The sequence below is a fragment of the Tyto alba genome, unplaced genomic scaffold (genome assembly GCF_018691265.1).
Source record: "Tyto alba isolate M040663 unplaced genomic scaffold, T.alba_DEE_v4.0 Super-Scaffold_38, whole genome shotgun sequence".
Lineage (NCBI taxonomy): Eukaryota > Metazoa > Chordata > Aves > Strigiformes > Tytonidae > Tyto > Tyto alba.
The window spans coordinates 38,389,661-38,407,854 of NW_024881313.1; the positions used below are offsets into that span (position 1 = coordinate 38,389,661).

Sequence of the window (18,194 nt, forward strand, 5' to 3'; positions counted from 1 at the left end):
ATATTACCCCTTCTTTGCAAGTAAGTCAATGGTTAGGCCACCCCTTCCATCCAGTTCATAAACTCTTCTAGTCAATGGACTGAGAATGAGAAATTTCAGCTGGTGTTGGCAGCTGCTAGGTCAAATTCTAAGGAAATTTTCTGCAAACATTCATTTGCAGTCTTTGTTTATACGTACCACCCTTTGCTAAGTGATTGCTCAATGGCCACACCTTCCATTTTGTTTTCTGGGAACACAGTCACAATAAACCACTTATGATTTACATATTTTTCAGTTTTCATACAAGCAAAGAGATAACAATTCTGCAAAATAAGTGTTTTGCACTGGTGAAAGTACATATTGTGATGCATTTGCAAGGCACCATCACCACAATTAATTCTGCAGAGTTTAAGGCATCTAAAGGTAGGCATATGGGGTGAGACTCAACTCACAAATTAACATGTTCTTTGTTTTCAGTGTGTGTGTCTCTATAAAGAATGGCATCTCATCAGTGCAATCAGGAGGGTAGAGTCTTCAGCTCACTCTACAGTAGACACCTACGTTACATCAAGCCGTAGGACTGGCTGGGGACTTGCTTTTGTTGCCCACCCACAGCTGTCTAGTCCCTTTTGAGGCATCCGAGGGTACCCAGCAGGCCTTCAGCTCTGCACCAGCACTGCTAGCCCTGTCATGTCCAACAGCCCTGCAGGGATGTTGGAGAGAGGTCAAGTGACATCTCAGACTTTACTTCCACGCTTACGTACGGTCAATTGAATTGCCCTTCAGTTGTCTTGGTTCTTTCTAAAACCAACAGAAAAAGATGAGTGTGTCTAAGAAGTGATCCAGCTTAGCTTAAGAGTTACTAAAGAGACGCGAATCACTGCAGGTTCCTGTCTGTGACAGCTCTTCTCTTTCATCACTCAACAGTTTTCATGGATCCTTCCCATTATCAAACACTGCTTTAATTTTACCCATCTTTTGCATCTTCATATAGTTCTACTGAACAAGTACAAGCCACAAACTCAGCCAGTGACCATTAGTTTAGAGAAGAGCCACCCCCAATGAGGTTGTGAGAAAATACAGACCGTTGACTAGGGCATGGTTTCAGTGGGGTTCACACTGTGGTTCATCTTTACCTCAGATGAGACAGGTTGCTGTGTTTGGTTTTGATTTTGATGGTTCTGGTGTCTAAGGACAGATCAGTTCATATCTGAAGTGTCCATCTCTGCTCTGACCAGCAATTATTGATTCTTGAAAATTTCTTTTCGCTTTGAGTTTGATTTCCTTTCCTGAAATGTCTGTGGTCCTTTCTTTTGGGTCAATATCTGACAATATTTTAAGTTTCTGTTTGAATAGTGGTCCTTATGCCTCTGCAATAGGGGGTTGCAAACAAGCTGATTTTTCTTGAAATTATTCACAGCCTGCTTCTCTCCTTGTGTGATTTTGTATGTCTCCAGCTACACCTGGTATTTCTTAGACAGCCTGCCAACTGTTTGATAAGACCCCTTTGACCAGAATGCCCTGGATTTATGCAGGAGTTCTCAAAAATTTAGCCTACCATTTCTTATCTTCCAGGTAACTAGGGTATAATTCAGATAGATGCACGATTCATGATAATAAGTGATTGTGAAAGATAGAGTCAAAACGCATTTGTCAGCATGATAAACATTACTGAAACATTTAAATGATGTCTTCTAAGGAAGCAAAGTACGGAAAAAAGCATTAAAAATTATCCAAAATTTTACCACTGTTGTGTAAGGAAGAGCAGTAGTAGCTGATGAACAAAGTAAACATTGACATCAGGGCATCTAATTTTCATTTCAGCAGCCACCTGAGTAAAATTATTCCTGTGAAAGGTTAGCACATATGAAAAATTCATACTAAACCAGAAAAATTAATTTGCCTGAGTGAGTATTTGCTATCTTATGTGATATAGTTTGTTACTGTCTCAACTCTGAAAGTACTTATGCCAGAAACCAGCTTTCATTATGCGGATGAATAAAGCTAAGAAGAATAGAGTACTAATTCATGACTGGTATTAACAATGTGGGAATATAAGACATAATGGTCTTCACAAAAAAATAAATAAATTCAGAAAAATACCATTGTCATACTGCTAGAAAAGCCTCTGTGCTTCAAATATAACCGAAGATTCCTATTTGGTATTTTATAAGTCTTTGTCTCCTTATAACTTATGGATATCCTTTCCTAGCTCCTCCTTTCTGCAAAGGTGAAAACAGCTGAGGGCACACACCCCTCTCTCCTGTCACGGACAGAAATTACAAGAACTCAAAGCAAGCACGGATGTAAGAGCAAATTCAAAATGGAAACACAAATCAAACCCAGCTCCTCTATCCCAATGGCTGCATTTCTATGTTTAGCATGCAAAAAGAGAACAAGAAAAATGCCTCACTTCTCTCTCCAGCTCTTTGACTCTGTTATTCAGTTGCTTCACTTTGGCTTTTTCTCTCTCAGTCTCGGCAGTTATCTCACGATTCTTTTTGGCCAATTCAACTATTTTAGTAGCTGCAACATCTCCAGCTAAACCAGATGCCCCTGAAAAGTGTACATAAAAGCAAAGGACATATCTTACAGGCAAGACTCAGAATAGATGATGCTTTTGTTCTCTGTCCAGTGCACAATGTACTTTTACTGTCTAATCCATTTCTCTCAGAGCTGTGCCAGGCACTTAAATGAACAAGTGAGGGAAAAGAGGCGTCAGTGATTCCAGCTGGATTGCTTGGTCCTTGGAGTCAGCATCACATGGTGGCTAGCAAAGCTACATTTCACAGTTTAGCAACACTCACGTGTCAGAAGGCCACAGCAGTGGTCATAGCAACTTCACTACATAGAAAAGGGAGAGGTGTTTTATGCTCACCTCTGTGAAGGACAGTTATGAACATGTTTTTGTGGCATATTACAGAAAAAGACAATATTCTATTCTGTGCTGGTTGTTTACTACTGGAGGAGCTGCTGAAACAGAGGTGTGAACTTTTCTAGACATCTGTCCTAAAAGGTCAAGCACACCGTTAGAGTTGGGTTCTGGACAATGCCCAGGAAATTTCATTGTGCCTATTTATATGTCCCTTAAGATTATACATGGAGCCTTACCGTATTACTCTTTTATTTGCTCTTTTAAACAGATACTTCATTCACCTCCTCATCAGAGGGGGTTTGATTAATATCACAAATAACGTAATCCCCAGGACTGGCTTGTGTGTCACTTGGCTTTTGTTAACACCACATAGGTGAAGAAAAGTTCTCGCACCAAGTGCAAAATCAGTATGATTGCATACAATGTCCACAGAAACCTCTAGCTCAGCAATGAATACAAGCCTGCACTAACAAATCCTTGGTGGGACATACGAAGATGGAACTCGGCTGCTGTCATTCTTAACCCTTTCATCCTCCTTTGGTGCTCTGAAGCAATGACTTTTCTACCAACATCCATGAAGATTATATTCAAGAACCAGGGTGAGATGCAAAGATGACAGATCACTCTTAAGTGAATTCTGAGTCCCATAAAGCTCATAGAAACATTAAAGGGGCTATGCAGAATATAGCTGAGAACAGAATATGACCCTATATCATTATTTAAAAACCTTGTAGAGGACATAAATTTATTATTTTTAAAAGCATTTCCACTGTTCTTACTCCTTGATCCGATTTGTGTTTCCTCTCATCTAGAAGCTACTTTTTCCTTAGTTGTCATGATAAATAATGGCTTCTAAGGATCACAGTCAGTACTAACCTAACCAAAAGCCAGGCTAACACTTTCATGTGATGGTCTTCAAATGCATTGTACACATTTAATCAAAGCTTTTAATTCCCACGCAACGTGGGTGAGTCTCTTGCCACAATCTAGATAGGGAAGACAGAGGCTTGGGGCAAACTGCCACAAGCTGGCATATGGAGTCAGCCATAGAAGCTGCAACAGCACATCTGGCTCCTGGTTGTGACGCAGTAATAGCTTATCATCTCTCCTACCAACAAGCTACAGATAGTTTTTAAGAATTAAGGTGTAATTTAAGTGTTATTTAGTTCTGCTTATTACCTGTTTCCCTGTTCTCTACTAGCCTGGTCACCACTGCTGTCCTGAACAACAGTGGCACCCAGTGGAGGAGGCGCAGTCTGCACGGTTCAGTTTTCAAAGGACGCCCAAGCCACTTTAGAAGCTGGACTTTGCATTCAGCCAGCATCCTGCATGTGCCCTATTCAGGCAAATAAAAGGAGCCCGAATAAGGAATTTAACACTACATAGAAGAGGAAGCTGCAACTCTGCTCTTTGACATTAACAGAAAGTTTTCCAAAATATGATTTCTATGAATTATCATTTTTTTGGGTCACTAATAGCAAGCTTGCAGAAGAGCTGTGAGGAACAGAGATCACTGGGTACCCCACAAGAGCACTATACTTCTTTTAAGGGACATATTATTACCAGTAACAATATTTTACACCTTAGGTCTGACCTGTCTGACTACCAGAAGTCATTCGGACCTTTCAGTAGCTCTCTAAGACAGGGAGTAGTAGTTAGTATTCGTATTTTGCTGCTTGTGAAAATGAAGGAGAGGGTAAGACACGGATCTTTAAGCATACATGCCATTCCACATGTGAGTGCTATCATGTCAAACCACTGTGAAGGATGTCCCTCTGCAAATAAAGCAATGAGACTCCTTACAGGGGAGAGACATCGAGGTGTAGTGTTCTCTGAAATGCAAAACAGCGTCAACTTAGACCCTTGCAAGTTTAGGTAGCACCTCTAAGTGTTGACTAAATCTATACCCAGGTGTCTAAGTATTTTCAAAGTTCAGAGCCAAGTGGTTTCAGTGTTACTGCAGATACTGCAAGCTCAGCAGAGAACAAGTCTCTCTCAGTTGAGAGCAGAATTTTGATTCTTCCTAGCAGAAGCTTATTACAGGAGTGGAAAAGGAAGCAACCACAGTATGACCAAAATACTCCTTTTTAGCATGAAGCAGGTAAAGAGATATCACATGAATATTTCACTCCCAGGAGCTCACAATGAATCTGTTATCCCACCTCTACTGTCATCAGCATCAAGCACACATTGGAACCAACAGTGAGAATACAAAGTTACTGTGTTTACCTGACAAAGCCAATCTGTCCTCCTGTATTTTTTTCTGGAGTTGCTTTATTTCAAAATCTTTCTCTGTTACCAGTTTGTATAGTCTGCAGTTCTCATCTCGGACCTCTCGAAGCTGATCCTGGAGCTGCTCGTTCTCAACCTCAAGCAACCTGGGAAAAAATAAGCCATAATGGCAAATGTCACTGCAAGGTGCTTCAAATAGACGCTTCCAGAAATAAAATAATGAAATGACTGTATGCTAGATGAGCTGGGCTTACCAGGAGTGAGTTTACTGAAGTAGAATATCCTAAACCTCAGGTCAGAACACAAGCTGATGAGCTGATCTATTCAGCTAACTTATTACTTAAAAAAATCTGCACTTCCTTGTGTTGTCTGAGGCAAAACATCACAGAGCAGGTATCTTTGCAGTGCTCTCGAGGTTACTGAATAGTGTCATCTCACTCAGTCTTACTTATCTGGCTCTCCAGAGGGAACCAGGTTGGCTCACCATTCAGCATCTGTGACATTCAGGCTTTACTTTCTATACTTACTGAAGCTAAAGGAAGCCAACAGAGCGTCAGCTACAAAAGCTGCTACTGAAGTTCTTTCTCTAAAATGAATGCTTCATAGCAATTCACAAAAGACCAATTTCCTGTGTCCTCATCTGATTTTCTTGGAACCCCACCAGGATGGACTGCCATCAGTTTGTATTGTTAATGTTGCTTTTTGGAACTCATTTAGAAACAAAGAATATTAAAAAAGCTCTCCGAACGCAAGGAAATAGCCTTGCTTCTCCTATTCTTCAGTACATTTAGTAACATTTATGGGTTTCATCTCTCTAAGACATTCAGAGAATTAATAACTTTAATCTCTTTGCTGTCCTTGAATGGTTCCTCCAAGTGTGAAAACTAGAAGCTAAGGCCTCAGGGGCTCAATTCAATTGTGGGCACTCAGGCATCTTGAGATGCCCCAGGATTATCTGAGCTCCCTACGTGAGGCCAGCAGCCACAGCGCAGCGTTCTTGGGAAAACTTCTGGGGCCCGGTGAGAGAATCCGGAGCATCTCAGAGAGCACCTGCCACATGTGCGTGGACATCTGAGCCAACCCCAAGAATACATTCTCCAACTTCAGGCATAACTTTTAGCCAGATTCCTCCAGACAGCAGCTGCCTACAGACCAGCTGCTACCGTAGGGCGATGCGAATCGCTCTCTAACTGCCACTAAGTGCGCTGATGAGGGGACTCAATTCAGTTACCCATGCATAGGTGCCATCTGGGGCTCCCCACCCGCCCCCCAGGTGCTGCTGCTGAAGGGTGCAGGTCTCCTGTGTTCTATCATTCCCATGTGGAAGTTCTCAATACCCTAAGGCATCTCAGATATCGTTAGACAGCTAAGCCAGACAGATGAATTGACCCCTAGATTCTTATTATCTACAGTGTGACCTTGAATGTCTACATTTTGGTGACTTAATCTGGAACAGTGTCCCACCCCTTTGGCCTATAGAGTGATTGTTCCAGACTACAACAGAAGTAGGTAGCTTGGATGATCACAGAGATTTGAATAAAGCCCAGTTGTTACAGCATATACCTGTGGCTATAGACATATCCACAGCCAGGCAAGTCAGCTATCTCAGTAGTCACCCAAATCTTTCCTATTTGAAAGCTTTAGCAAGCTTTTTGCTCCAACTGGACTTTGGAGCTTTTAAATGCACAGTCCATATGTACATGTCAGAATAAATAAACAACACGGTCAATTTATGATACAATTCACAATCCATAATTAAGAAATGCACTTCTGTTTCAAAGCTGCAAATCAAAGGGAGATCAAAGGCTGCTGATTACAAAGGAGAAGAAAGCAAGCAGCAATCTGAGCAGAGAAAAGGCAAAACTAAGTTATTCCCACATGTACCACTCATAGAAGTGAGCAACAAAACTGTGCAGATCTAATTAGAGACACATGAACAAAAAGATTTTTATCAGTTAGGGAATTAACATGAAAAAAAGGTTCCAAGCTCTTAACACACCTGATCCAGCAATGTCTTCCTCAGAGCTGGCTTCCAAGTCTTGACAAAAAGCATTTACAGTAGGACGGACAGAAGTCCAGTCTGCACAGAGCTGGAGTCTCCTCTGAGAAACTTTTCCATCCCATCCCACCCCACCCCATCCCACCTCAGAGTGACTCTACATGTTACAAAGGAGGTAGCAGGTTCCACCCAAGAGGCTCAGCTATGGAAAGTCAGCCAAAAGAAACAGGCTGCAGAAAGGTAACCCTTTTCCCTCTAGTTCAAGAAAACAAAGCCAGGTGAAGTTTATGGGCAGGGCTTATGACTGAAATTTGGGCAAGTGTCTTTCCCAACTCTGTTACAGATTCTCCACCTAATGGGGAGAATCACTTAAATACACCAAAGCAGGGAGAATAAAGTTACAGAAGAAACAAAACAAAAAGACAGAAATGTCAGCTAAACACTCGCCTAAACAAAATTCGGGGGTAGGATGGGAAGAAGGAAAAATGAACTCCCAGGGCTCAGCGGAAGGGAGACTTTCTAAGAGAATGTTTTTCAAGCGCTGCTATAAACAACACTGACGTGCTGAAATCACTGCCACTGCAGACCATATGGAGTCCTGTTATTCTGGAACAAGTTTCTAACATGTTGTCATGGGAATACTGCAAAGTACATCCTAGTGAATCCCTTGCAGAAGTAAATCCTGCCTGGATTTGATACACGCATAACCACTCTTTTGCAGAACACAGACGTACATAAGCAAAGAGCAATCCAGATAAATCTGCTACCTGCCATGTCAAATGGCAACTTTTCACAGTCATTGCCACTGAAAATGGAGGTAATAGCTCTTGAATTACTCAGACCTGAACTACTGAACCGTAAATATCAGAGAACTGCTGGGACTCTCCTGTACTCTGCACCTCAGAGTATGCACACTGCACCACGATGTGCTACAGGAGCGCCTAAGCCCCTCTCCTCCACCAGACATATCCACATCTGAACTGTGGAAATCAGTCTCCCTCTCTGATGGAAAAAAAAAAAAAAAAAAAAAATCAGATCTCCATAGCAATCTATATAGTAATCAGATCAAAATGTTGAAGGGAAGAGGACAGCTGGTAGAGGTCAGATCTGAAGCATAACTTGGTAAAACAGACAGCCATGGTGAGGGACCTCTGTGTGAAGAAGACAATGTGTGATGCAATGGTGACAGCATTTGGTTCTAGAAGGTCAGCTCCCTGTTCCCACACAGACTTCCTTTGCAGCATGAACACCATATTCTCAGAAGCCCCTGAAAGGTTCAGTGGTTCACTCCTGGATTCCCTGCATCTTCACAGAAGCTCTGCTGCAGCTTACACGCTCGGGCGTTTAAGGAAGCAATCTTCAGAGAGAAGCTGAGCAGGGAGCTCCCCAGAGTAACACAGAGGGAAGATCAGCATTTACAGCCTAATAAACCCTTGTTAGTGGCTTGATAAACTTTGGTAGAGGTGCCTTTCCCCACGACAGATTCTGGGAGGGGAAACTGTCTCAAAGGTATATACCTAACTGTGGTTTTCCACCCGTAATCTGCTGGTTTTGGCAGAGCTGCCAGCTTCTCCTTCCTGCCCCTGTATCACTGTACATAACCCCATTACAGTGCCAATAAAACAGTCTGTGGGGCAGAAGCTGTAAATTAGATCACTGAAATGACTTGAGATAAAAGTACCCTTGACCCAGAAAGTGAATCCAGTTTCCAGCAAATGGCTGTATCGGCACAGTTGCAAGTAGGGAGCAGAAGTAGGAATTTCTTCAGCTGGCTTCACCACTAACACAGAGCAAATCCCTGAACAGCCAACACTGCAGACATCTCTAGGATGTGTCCAACTTCAGACCTGCACTAGTTTGTAAAAAAATATTAATTGGGTCAGAAAGAGACTGACACTATCAGAGGAGGAAGATGAATGATCTGATTTGGGGTTTCAAATCTCTGCTCCAGTAAAATAAATTATGCACTCAGTTCCAAAAACAAGATCAAGGGAGATTCACACCAGGATGTAATGGTAATCACCAGAATGGTAATCCTGATACTACCCCAAAGGATGAGGTAAGACCCAAACACCTTCCCCAGTAAGATTTAAAACCCTACCTTGTATAACCCTGTTGAGTATCTTAACCTGGAGGCAACTTTGTCTATGAGACCCTCCTATACAGCTGGCTGTCTTCTGATCTACTAAATCATGTTATATTGAAAAGATAGCCAGGGGAATACTTTTCTACACCTCAGGCCTTTGGCTTGCACCCATTAATTGCTTTGCCCTCATCTGTCTTTGGAAACTACTCATGTAGGGAACCTGTTTGTTTACAAGGCTTGGAAGGAACTAACCAACAGTTCAGCGGATGTTAATGATCGCGAATGACTGGATTTTGTCAAATAGTACCTAGCTGCCCCTAGCATGTCACCCTTAATCCCTCTGTTCTTCCGCTCTTCATGTGAAACACTGATAATAAAAAGCACATCACAATGCCCTGAGGATAAACATGTTAGGGACAGCGAGAGCCTTCTCAGGATAATGAAAGCCCAATATGTGAAGACAGGAAGTGCTCTGTCAACTTAATATGAGTTTCATAGGATCATATGCAAAATATACTTCTGTGACTTCCCGAAGGAATGGTGCTGCTACACCTTTACCTTTTGCTGTCATCTTCATTTACAGGTTGTCCTGTTTCAAACAGGTTTAGATCATTCAGGATTCCAAAAGTCTCCTTGGCATTGCCATTATCATCCTTCTGACTGTTCTGCTTTTCCTTCTTCCTCTCCATTAGATATTGCAGCTGCTTTTGTTGTTGTTCTTGATAAGCCTTAAACTGGCATTTAAACTCCTCATTCACTTTTATGTCTGACTCCATTGTTTACTAAAAGCATAACAAGAAAATGAAAGGCAACAGAGAGCAGAGATCAACATCGCTTTGAAAAACATCCTCATCTAGCAGCTGCTTTGCAGTTTTTCCTCACTGACCTCTGCACAGTTTCCCTGCCACCTCCTCTCAGCCACTGTGCTCTTCAGTCCCACTGCCTTGCTTCAAGCACCTTTTTCCATAAACAGCTATCAAACAGTCCTCAAAAAAGTTTTTGGGTCTTTTTAACCCTAGCATTCAAAAAGCAATGTTTTAAAATCTTTTTAAACAGATCTATTTAAATAAACACTTTTACAGAGGAGCAAGTTGGGTTAAACCCAAGTGAATGTGGCAACCACATTATACTGACTAAAGGGAACACAGACTGTTTGCAACCACCCAGCCCTCCTTCCCACATTTCAAAGAAAAGTTCGGATCCTCCCATTTTTGGGTCAAGGTGTGACTGATAGAGGAAGGATTTATCTTAGTGTTCCTTTTGGGGCCTAGACACCAAGAGTGTGGCTTACACCTTTCCCCCAACTTTCTAAGCACTGTGATAACATTAAAGCAATAAAGTTGCTACCCATTTATATGTCTAGAGATTTACTTAGTATGACTAAAGACTGTCAGTTTTCTGATGTAGAATCACAGAATGGTTTGAGCTTGAAAGGACCTTAAAGCCCATCCAGTTCCTCCTCCACCACAAGCAGGGCCCCCTTCCCCCAGCCCAGGGGGCTCCCAGCCCCGTCCAACCTGGCCTTGAACCCTTCCAGGGAGGGGGCACCCACAGCTGCTCTGGGCATTCTGTGCCAGTGCCTCATCCCCTTCACGGGGAAGAATTTCTGCCTTAGATCTCACCTAAATCTGCCCTCTAGCAGCTTAAAACAGTCACCCCTCGCCCTATCCCCACCCCCTGATCAAGAGTCACCCCCCACCTTTCCTGACCCCCCTTTAAGCTCTGGGAGGCTGCTCGAAGGTTTCCCCAGAGCCTTCTCTTCTCCAGGCTGAACCCCCCCAACTCTCTCAGCCCGGCCTCCCAGGGGAGCTGCTCCAGCCCCCCCAGCATCTTTGTGGCCTCCTCTGACCCCGCTCGAGCAGCTCCGTGTCCTTCTGCTGTTGGGGGCCCCCGAGCTGGACACAGCACTTCAGGGTGGGGGTCTCATGAGAGCAGCAATCCCAGCTCCCTTTCCTTCTATTTGACATTTACTGTCAGCAAAATCTCAAGTGTACCTTTGGCCTAGGAGAAACAAATCACTACAAACTTTCAAAGGCACACCCTCCACTGAGCAATTATCACAGGCCCTTTCTCACACTGAGGCAGCGATCATGTTGATAAAGTGTCAAAAGGCACGCTATGCCCCTGTGTGTGCTGAGACGCCTTGCTGGCGGGCACCACGGGTGCGGACACGGTGTACGAAGGCCTGCCAAGTGCCAAGAGCAGCGCCCGGTGCCCTCTGCACAGCCCGCCAGGCCGCCTGGCTCTGAGCGATGGCCTAGGGGCAACCTTCAGCCCCTCCAGCCTACCTGGGTACCGACTCCAAAGCTGGCGCTGAGGGCTCCGCCGCCGGAGCTGAAGTTTGGGGAGAAAAAAAGGTTTTTTTTTTCCCTTTTCCCCGCCGTTCTGCCCGCCTCGGCGGGGCCGGGCCAGGCCGCAGCCGCACGCGGTTGTCATAACAACGGCGGCCGCCAAGGGCAGGGCCGCGCATGCGCCGAGCGCGGGAAGCCACCCCCCCACACCCCACCCCCCCCCCCTCAGCGCCTCAGGCAGCCATGACAGTTCCTCCTCCGCCGTTCCTGTACCTCGGGGAATTTCCCTCCCTTCCCCGTAGAAAGCCCGGTCCCTCCGGGTTACGGAGGTGACGCGAAGGTTTCTGCTCCTTATCCCGTCCCACGCTGAGGGGGGAGGGAGGAAGGCAGCTACAGGAAAAGGGCTCTGCGCAACGGAGGGCGGCTCCTTACGCCCTTCCCAGCTCCGCCCCGGTGAGGGAGATCTAGGAGAACAAGGAGCCAAGGTCAGCAGGATCGCAGCGGTTAGGAATACTCTTTCCAGTAGCACTGCACCCTCCCAGGTGATTTTTATTCATACGGATAAACTCACCCCATTCCTCCGCAGGAGGCTGCATGCACAGGGGGAGCCCCCCCCCCAAAAAAAAAAAAAAAACACCAAACAAATCCATAGCAAACACTTGCTATCTCCAGTGCTCACGCATTTATTGATATTTCATCTCCCACTGCTCTGTACAATATATCACAGGAAGGTGCAGTATGTACCTTGTAGCATTTGTTACAAAGAGACACACTGTCACCATGGAATGCAAGCTATAGGAGAAAATGCGGTTTTTACAAATTGGCTTTATCAACACATTTATTTCTGTGACTGCTGTTGGAGGTACAAGGGGTTTGAGTGTAAAATAACAGTGGCAATTTACAGAGAAGGGTTTTAAGACCTCATCGAGGATGATGGGGGCTTTTCAGATTGAAATGTTTTAAAATTTCTATAGGGAATGATACTGCAGAAATCAGGGCTAAATCGTATCCTTTAACTAAAAGGATCAGAACACCAAAGTTTAGATTTCACAATATGTATTTTAAATGTTACATTTAAATGTTATTCAGAAGAACACTGTAAATAAAAGTTAAAAAATAGAGGAATCTTAGAGTCTGAAAATCTATAGTAAAAATAGGGAGCCTGTGTCTTCATTAACAATGAATAAATATAACATTTAAATAGCTGCAACGTACCAAATACTTATGCCTTAAATAAAAAAAAAATAGATGTTTATATCTCAATATTTTAGAAGTCATTTAGTGCTAACTGGAAGCTTCTAAATTACAAAAAGTTGGAGGCTGACAAATATACAAGATAGAAAATGACAGCAAAGCATTCACAACACTACCTAATGTTCTGCCTGAGGCTGAACAGAAGCTAGTTCAGACTTTGTGGTTTTAGGGCAACAGCAGCAAAAAGGAGTCACCAATTTTAAGACTGAGCTGACAGTCGAGAGGGAAGGTAAAGGGACTGTTCTCTACTATATCCCCTAAAAACTGGGATATGGTAGCGCCAATCAAAGAATCAGACCGTGATACCCACTCCCTCAGTGCGCAATCATTTAGGCTGCCAGCTTCAAGACAGTGTACCATGCACAAAATAGATATAGGGCAATTTTCCAATACCATGTATTATTTTTTTTTTTCCTCAAGAACCCCTTGATAGGAGGTTTGTAGCTGCAGTTCACAGGCCACCACCAGGACAGAGATTTCAGTCATCCTCCCATTACTCCTTGGGCTTCATCACATACTCCCGAAACATTGAATAGAGCACACCTGCAAGACAGAAATATAACCACAATTAGAAAGCTGGGTTAAATAGGAAATAATGGGTTTCAAAATCTGAACACTAAGAGATAGTTGCAGCAACAGAAATAACGTTTCCCTTCCTCTTCTGCTGTCTGTATTTAATTTTTTTAATAGCAGTGATGAACACTACAAAATTATTAATATACAGAGAAACTGGATATGAAAATATACTGTATATGAAAATGCAGATCTCAAGCCAAATCTACTTTGCTTTGCAGCCAAAGTCAAGCTTTTCTATTGTGCCTTCTGGGAATACAGTATAGACAAGCAGTGTTTCATGGACTAGACATTTACACACACAGACAATACTTAGATGAGACTTGGGATGTACAAATCACTCTGCACATTCAGGGACACGATTCCAGTCCTGAAAATGATACCATAGGCTATGCAAGCTGATCTTCCAAGACATTAAATTCAGAAACAGCAACATATTTAGAAGGGAAAATATTAGTATCAGCTAGTCTTTTCTTTGCCTCTTATTTCAACACCTGCAGAACCCCACATACTTCCCAAGTCTAAAAGCAGTCAAAACTTCTACTCTCAAAGGAAGTGCAGTTTAATATGTATACTTAAGCATCATGTTACTCTAGAAAGGCTGAACAAACACCCATAACGACCACAAACATCCTGAAATATAATGGCCTGGACACATCCACCCCGAGGATACTTCACACACGCTGTGTTATCCGCTAGCAGACGTGCGAGAGGTCCTTGGTTGGTTGCAACCTCCGGTGCGGTACCTACCACACGTTATCGCTCCCACGACGAAGCCTTGGGCCGCCACGCGCATGTGGATCAAGTGAAGTGACATTTTCATGTCACCTCTGTGCTTCAGCCTGTACAGCCCGTAGCCAACCACCATGGCGAAGCCTGCCATCCCTACAAGGCAAGGCAAGCATCCTTGTGAGTCGAGACCCGAGTCACGGAGACGTGTGAAGCGAGCCTCCTAAACAAGAGATCCTGGCAATAATCATGGTTTTGTGTAGATGGCAAGTCCTGGCCTCTCTGCTGTTTTCACTCAAGCACCATCTCATTTAATGCCCAAGTCAGTGCAGGGAAGAGCGACAGACTTCCACTGCTATTAAAAATGCCATGGCAGTAGCTCAAGGTGCCAAGAGTTTCTTGGATATTTTTCAGAAAGAAAAAGTGCTGCTTGCACCCTCTTTCCCAGAAGGAAGCTTACACCCAAGAACACCACTCAGCTGCAGCGCAGACCCTTAGCGGGTGGATGCTCCCTGACATCCCTACCAGCCTCCTGAGGTGTTACTTTGGGTGTTGTCACATCTGGCCCGATTTCACCTGGACAGGACGAGTCCTTACGTTACTTGCCCCGTGCTGTGGGGCAGGGGGTTCAGGAAGGGCTCCTTCACAGGGACAGAGTTCACTTTCAGTCCTTTGACAACCCAAAGTTGGCTGTGCCAACTCCAACCTGTGTACTGATGCTCTCACAGAATACAGGGTGGCAATGCACAAAATTCCCCAATTCCATCCACTTTATTCCATATTTAGGATGATTATTTACAGGGTTCAGAGGAGGCTGCCAAGTTTTAGGTCCTGTGTATATTTTACTGATGAGATCCCAGGCAGCTTGTCTCCCCGAACAGGAATACTACCAGTTCCACTCGTGAAGCTGTGAACCCTTATTTCACTGGTGCATGATCTGTGTGGCAGCTTCATTAAATACCAGTTAAGAGTTTTAGGGCTATTTTAGGGTTCAAACTAGCTCCGACACAGGCTGAAGGCAAGTTCTGCCAATCTGCTTGGGTGAACCCGAATTCGTGGAGTTCGTAGTACACCCTAGCAAGTGGGAGAGCAAAGTCCTGTGACCACAGAAACCAGTGATGGCTATCTTGGGACAGTTCACCCCAAGTGACCTGACTGCTCTCCATTTAAGGTGGCTGGAAATCAAAACGTGTCTTGTGTCAGAGGCTGTTCCTGATCAGAGGAAAGTTCTCAGGGTGTACATGACTGATCCTCTCTCTGAGGCTTTTTCAGGGTCTCGGCAGAGAGGCCGAGAACTTTAACAACTTTCTCAAGCTGGGCTATCATAAAATCTACTAAGAAAACGCATTTTTTAGCAGGCAGGCTGTATTTTAGATACTTCTGTTTTGTATTTTGTTAGATTTGCAGTCACTTCACAGTGATCACAGGGTTCCCAGCACCCGTACTCTATAACAGCTGCCAAACATACTCCTTACCACCTAACAGGATCACTTGAACGTATTTTTTAAACTCACCTAAACAGTCTTTCAGGGCTTGTTGGCTTGGGATTTTTTTGATAACTGTAGGTTCTGAGTTTAAGGTAACAGGCTTTACTAATTTTCCTGTTTCTTGCAGAACAACTACCATTCTGGGCAGGAGGAGTACTGCTATCACCACACAGCCTACAGGAGGAAGTAATTTCAAAGTAATTTCCTGTTCACAGGAAAAAAGTGAGCAGGGACAGTGTTTACCGTATTGATTTCCCATGAAGTGAAAGAACTCTGTAACTACACTTCTTCACTTTCAAACTTACCGATGGGTACAAACGGCGTCTCTTTAAATTTTCTTAACAGCTTTGATGTCTGGCTGGTGTCAGTCTCATACTCAGAGTAAACGGATTCCTGACCGGATGACATGGTGGCTGCGAAAACAAAGAGTCTCTCTTCAGTTTTAGAAACACCGAGTTAAGAGAACTTTTAGAAGAAAATCCCTCGTGTATTCCACCAGTCATGAATGTCCATGTAGTGATGTATGAGCACAGGAGCTAGACTCGAGCTGATGAACTACATACCGATGATTTAAATCAAGTGAAATTTTGGGAAGCAAGATCTTTACGTACTAGAACATGTAAGGACAGGAGGGCAAAAAAAAAGATATAGTGGAGCAACAAATTTCTGCCCTCTGTTTTCACACCGTTACAGATCCCAGTGCCCCCACCCCAGGCAGCAAGAAGCCACTGAAAGCTTTGGTCACTGCCTGTGTTTCCTTTAAGCCTTCCATCCTCCACCACACCGCTCTGCTTTCACAGGCTGGTCCTTCATAGCAGCTCTGACCTCAGGAGAGTTCATTCCTCCTCTTTCACACCCTGCCAAGAACAGCAAGCGAAGCACTTGGGGCGGAAAGCGCGAGTTGCTGCGGAAGGTTGGCTCTACCTGGCAGCTCCATCATTCACTACCACGGCCTAGCCCACCGTGTTCACCGCTTCAGCGGAGTTTCAAATTCCTGCTGGACAACACCGAGTGTAAAACGGCAGCTGCTGAGGAGTGGGAACGGGTTTTGAAGCCCTTGCCAGGCACAAGCTCACGTGGGGACGCCTCGGGGTGACGAGCAGAGTTTCCACTGCAACACAGGTGATTTCTCACCTGCCCCCAAGGGAAAAAAAAAAATAAAATTAAAGCAGCAACAGGCACTAGAAGGGCTCTGCTTGCTGAGCCGTCATCACCAAACCAGTGAGACCATCCGCCAAAACTCTCCAGCTTGCTGTGCTGTCCTTGTCATGGATTACACCAAGACCTGTTCCTCCTTCAGTTTGTGACTATTTCTGCTAGCACAATTAGCTCAGCGACGTCACAGCGGTCTCTGCTAGAAAAATCTCTACCAGGATTGTTCTAGTTTTGCCATCAACACGCTCAGCAGCAAAACACAGCTCGGCCTCACGTGGAAGTACTCCAAGCTTTTGAAACAAGTCAACAGAAATGTGATTTGAGCACAGGCTGTCAAACACATGCAAAGAGACATTTCAAAGGCAGCTGTATTCCCTGGTTACACAGCATTTTGAGCACATCCATTCCAGCGGACTGTGTTTTAAACTAAGAGTGCGAACCATCCCCTTTGCAGGCCAAAGGATTTGGTGTCTCTGCCCCTGCTACAACTACCCGGATTTGTTAAATACTATGTTTTAGCCTGACTCATTCGGGGAAGGAAACATGAGAGCGCCCTGTCACTCAGGAGAGGTGGAGGCAGCCAGAGGTGAGATTTACACAAGAAAAGGATATTGAGAAATGAATCCTTTTGTCCGCTCGAAGAGGTTCCCACGACATTCAGCTCACGCAGAGGCCGGGGTGGGCGCCAGGCGGGGGAACCCGGGCGAAACGCCGGTCCCGGCTGCCCTGACCTTGCAACCCCCCCCCCCCCCCCCCGCAGCGGGAAAACGCGGGGCCCCACGGGGGACACCCGTGACACACGGGTGGGGAAAAGCGACAGACTTCAGCGCCTCACCCGCCAAAGAGTGGGGCGGCTCTGGGCACCGCCTGGTTGCCTTCCTCCCGCCCAAACCCACACCGGCGCCCTGCCCTCCCCCCACACAAGGCCTCCGCTCTACTCCAAGCCTCTCCCCCTACAACTAGTGCTTCCTCCTCCTCCTCCTCCTCTTCCCCCGAGGTCTCTCCCCATCCCAGCTCTCCCCTGGGCTCCCGGATTCCCGACTTCCCCCCCAGTTCCCCGGCCCTCACCACGCTGCTGCTGCCGCCGCTCGTCCTCGCTGACCCCGACACCGGCCGGCATCTGCGGCGCCTGGCCACGCCCCCCGCCTCTTATTGGCCATCTCCGCCCCGCCCCCCTCCTCCCTAAGCACCCTCCCTTGCCGAGAACTACGGCTCCCAGCGTGCCTCGCGACAGCTCGCCCGACCGCCCGCCAATCCTGAGCCGCCCGCGTCCTTATACGGGGTGGGGAGGCGGGGCGAACCGTGACGTCACGGAGGGGCGGAGCTGCACTGCGCATTGCGGTGCGTTCAGACGCGGGAAGCGAGTGGAGGCGGCGGCGGTGCCCCGATCTGCCGCTAGGGGGCGCTGTGGGACACAGCCCTTCCCCCCCCACCCCCGAAAGTGGGGTTTTAGATTGAAAAAAGCAACCTAAAGCTTTTTTTTTTTTTTTTTTTTTTACTGCGACTTCGTGGCTTTTCGCTTCAAAAAAATTCT

General features: G+C 45.3%; 2 protein-coding genes across 4 annotated transcripts in view; both read right to left on the minus strand.

Moving 5' to 3' along the window:
* The window catches only part of CCDC13 (coiled-coil domain containing 13), a 34,982-nt gene extending 23,072 nt beyond the window's left edge, over positions 1-11,910 (minus strand). For 2 of the 3 annotated variants that reach the window (XM_042801898.1, XM_042801897.1), the window contains exons 1-4: positions 11,460-11,573; positions 9,730-9,953; positions 5,084-5,232; positions 2,393-2,535 (exon numbers count right to left, since the gene is read on the minus strand). In XM_042801898.1, coding sequence (XP_042657832.1) covers positions 2,393-2,535; positions 5,084-5,232; positions 9,730-9,947 — 510 coding nt within the window. In that variant the 5' untranslated portion in view covers positions 9,948-9,953; positions 11,460-11,573. Of the gene's footprint in view, positions 1-2,392; positions 2,536-5,083; positions 5,233-9,729; positions 9,954-11,459 lie in introns of all 3 variants that reach the window. The other variant, XM_033011630.2, reaches the window with a different exon arrangement.
* A 219-nt stretch (positions 11,911-12,129) lies between these two features.
* HIGD1A (HIG1 hypoxia inducible domain family member 1A) lies at positions 12,130-17,809 on the minus strand. The gene is made up of 4 exons (XM_033011818.2): positions 17,729-17,809; positions 15,811-15,918; positions 14,040-14,174; positions 12,130-13,259 (listed from the first exon to the last, which is right to left on the minus strand). The coding sequence occupies exons 1-4, from the start codon at positions 17,778-17,780 to the stop codon at positions 13,210-13,212; spliced, it is 345 nt and encodes a 114-aa protein (XP_032867709.1). The 5' UTR covers positions 17,781-17,809; the 3' UTR covers positions 12,130-13,209.
* Positions 17,810-18,194: the final 385 nt, after the last annotated feature.

Excerpts from the sequence above, each read along its gene's own strand:
- HIGD1A (XM_033011818.2), bottom strand. The coding sequence starts at position 17,780 with ATGCCGGCCGGTGTCGGGGTCAGCGAGGACGAGCGGCGGCAGCAGCAG. Across the intron at positions 15,919-17,728 it reads GCGGCGGCAGCAGCAGCGTG|CCACCATGTCATCCGGTCAG; the intron begins GTGAGGGCCGGG and ends TTGTTTTCGCAG. Across the intron at positions 13,260-14,039 it reads CGTGGGAGCGATAACGTGTG|GTGTGCTCTATTCAATGTTT; the intron begins GTAGGTACCGCA and ends TCTGTCTTGCAG.